This window comes from Marmota marmota, unplaced genomic scaffold (assembly GCF_001458135.2).
Source record: "Marmota marmota marmota unplaced genomic scaffold, marMar, whole genome shotgun sequence".
Classification (NCBI taxonomy): Eukaryota; Metazoa; Chordata; class Mammalia; order Rodentia; family Sciuridae; genus Marmota; species Marmota marmota.
In genome coordinates this window covers 1-2,867 of record NW_026000070.1, presented here as the reverse complement: position 1 = coordinate 2,867, position 2,867 = coordinate 1, and the positions used below count along the sequence as shown (strand labels likewise).

General features: G+C 63.7%; 1 protein-coding gene across 1 annotated transcript; it reads right to left on the bottom strand.

Moving 5' to 3' along the window:
* Positions 1–691: 691 nt before the first annotated feature.
* On the bottom strand, positions 692–2,864 carry LOC107134948 (brevican core protein-like; the record flags this gene model as incomplete). The annotated part of the gene is made up of 4 exons (XM_015476939.2): positions 692–1,305; positions 1,674–1,801; positions 2,031–2,205; positions 2,447–2,864. Coding segments are annotated over 4 exons (1,320 nt in total), but the record flags the coding sequence as incomplete, so codon positions are not given.
* Positions 2,865–2,867: the final 3 nt, after the last annotated feature.

Here is a 2,867-nt window from a genome sequence, read left to right as displayed (position 1 = left end):
CAAAGTCTGGCCTTAAACTTGAGATCCTCCCGTCTCAGCCTCCAGAGCTGCTGGGATTACAGACATGACCCACCATGCCTGGTGAGATATTTGAAATGGAACGGGACAGGCTCCAACCCCCTGGTACAGGAGGAACATTTGACAGTCACTACCTGAGGATCTGAGCATTGAGACAAGAGGGCAAAGGAAGGGCCATGTCTTTGGGGCACCTGCTGTTTTCAAGTATCCAGAGGTTTGGGACGGATCACCTCATCCTCTGGGGAAGGGGACTGAGAGCAGAAAACCAAGGAAGCAAAGGGCCAAGAAAAGTCCTGAGGGCTGGTCTGTGTCCAGCCAGGTGGAAAAAGGCCAGTGCGTCCCTGTCCTCGTCACCTGCCCCAGTGAGCCTCGCTCCACGGGACCAGAAAACCTGGTCTCTGGGGCCTGTGCTCCACCGGCTCCCACTGGAGCCTTCCTCCCCTTCCTCCCTGCTCCTCCTCCTCCATCTCCGCCTCCTGCTTTTTCCTGGAGAGAGGTTCTGGCTCATAACTGCGCCCAACTGTCCTTGAGGCGCTGCTTCCTGTGGGGGAGGGGATCCTCCGTCCATCACTATCTGGTGGCTGAAGATCTGACTCCTCTAAGCTGCGGTTCTAGAACCCTTCTGGAGGCCTTGGGTTAGCAGGCAGAAGAGGAGCAGATGGTTTTCATTGGATGCAGAGGCTGTCAGTCATCTCTGCTCTGCCAATAAGCAGACAGGAAACGAGAAAGTATGCCGCAGCCTAACACGGAGAGGCCAATGTGAAACTGGGGGAGACAGGCGGGGACTCGTGTTGGGAAGGCAACGGCTAAGGGTGGCCACTCCCTGGGGCCACGTAGTGGAGGGAGACCACACCAGGGGAGCCCAGGAGTCCTGGCTGAGAAGCTGGGGACCAGGCCAAAGACCCAGGAGAAGGGCTTTGGCTGAGGCTGGGGCAGGACTTCCAGGCTCGCCCTGGTCCCTGAGGGCGCCCCACTCGGTGGGCAGGGGCTCACCTCGGAAGCAGTAGACGTTGAAGCGGCTGTGCTGGTTGGGGAAGCCGGTCTGGTTGGGGAAGAGGAAGAGGGTCTTGACGCCAGGCAGGCCCCCGCCACAGCGCTGGCTGGGTGTGACGATGGGGTAGCGCACACTGCCGTCGGCCAGCCAGCCCGGGCTGCAGCGGTCCAGGCCACCATCCCAGGCCGCGTAGAGCTGGCCCGTGGTGGCGATCTCGGCGCCCCGCTCCCGGCAGTAGGCCCGCGCCTCCTCCAGCGTCAGCTTGTCTGGAGGGGCACCGAGGAAGAGTTCTCCTGGGGACAAGAGGAGGCAGGGTCACCGGCGGTCAGTGGACACTTCTACCCAGCCCACGGGACCCTGAGCAAGCTTCTCCAGGCTTCTGTCCCCTGGTGTGTGGTCAGCCACCCCACCTTAGAGGATCAAAGTCTGGAAGATCCTCAGGATGGAGATTAGGGCTCAGGGGAACCTGGCCCCACTTCCTCCTTCTGCAGACAGTCATGCACGGGGTTTACAGAGAGGGACACTGATGTCTCCTTACCCCGCCTGCCTCCCTGCCTTGGGAAATACATGAGGGACAATAAGGCCCTGTGCAGGCGCAGGAGGACCTATGGGCGATGCTGGAGAAGGGACTTGTCCCCGGGGAGCCCTCAGTTCCAATCACCGTTCAGGTCTTCAGCGTAACAGTAGACGTCGTAGAGGTCCTCTGGGTCCACCACTCCGTAGTTCCGGACCCCTGGGAAGCCGTCCATGTCTCCATAGCAGGCCTCGCGGGGGGTCTGGATGGGGTACCTGGGACGGGAGGGCAGAGGGTGAGCCGGTGCCTCTGCTCTGGAGCCAGCCTCCATGCGCCCTGCTCAACCATGGCCCTCTCGGCGCAGGGCTGCCAGCCCAGCTCTGCAGGGAAGCAGGTCCTCTCCCGCCCTCCTCGGACCAGCCTCCTTCCCCAGAGGCCAGGAGCCTGGTGCCTCCAGCTGCTGCAGAACCGGAGGCCACGGCCTGGGTCACAGCCCCCGCGCACCTCACGGTCTGGTCCGACAGCCAGCCAGCGTCACACTGCTCATAGCCCCCCAGGTAGGCGGCGTAGAGCTGCTCCGGGGTGGCGATGCGGGCTCCAATTCGGGCACAGGCTTCCTGGGCCACGGCAAAGGAGAAAGCATAGCGGGCAGAGCCCTCCCGGTAGAGGAAGACGACCCCTGAGGGCAGAGAGGACCTGAGCCAGGTGATCACCCAGTACGCTGACCCCCATCCCCCAGCCTCCTGGTGCACAAACCAGGGGTAAAATCCAAATTGCTCTCACTCTACAGCATGAGAGACTTAAGTTAGACTGGGCAGATTTCCTTCACCTGGCCCCTTTTCCAACTCAGACTGCGGGCTCCCCAGAGCAGGAGTCTTTGCCTCCCTCCCTCCCAGATCCTCTGGGCGGCGCACTCTTACCTTTGACCTTGACCTCCACGGCGTCGCTGCTGTCGTCGATGCCCTGCTGGACCTCGCAGCGGTAGATGCCCGAGTCGTTGGGCCGCAGCTCGCTCAGCACCAGGGACACGTCGGTGAGCGACGCGGGGTAGGCGGGCAGCGCCACGCGGAACCGGTAGGCCTCGCTCACCTTGACGCGCAGCCCCCGCGCCACCAGCACCTCGGCCTCGCGGCCCCCGGACAGGAAGGTCCACTTGACCCGCGGGGACCCCGGCGCCGCCCTGCGGCTCGGCGGCGGCCGCAGGTAGTGGACGTGGCACGGGATGGTGAGGTCGCCGCCCAGGACCCCCCGCAGCGGCGCGGTGCCGGCGATACGCACGCGGAAGGCGCGGTCCTCTGTGGCGGGAGGGACGCGGTGCTGGACTGGACCCTCGGGCGCAGT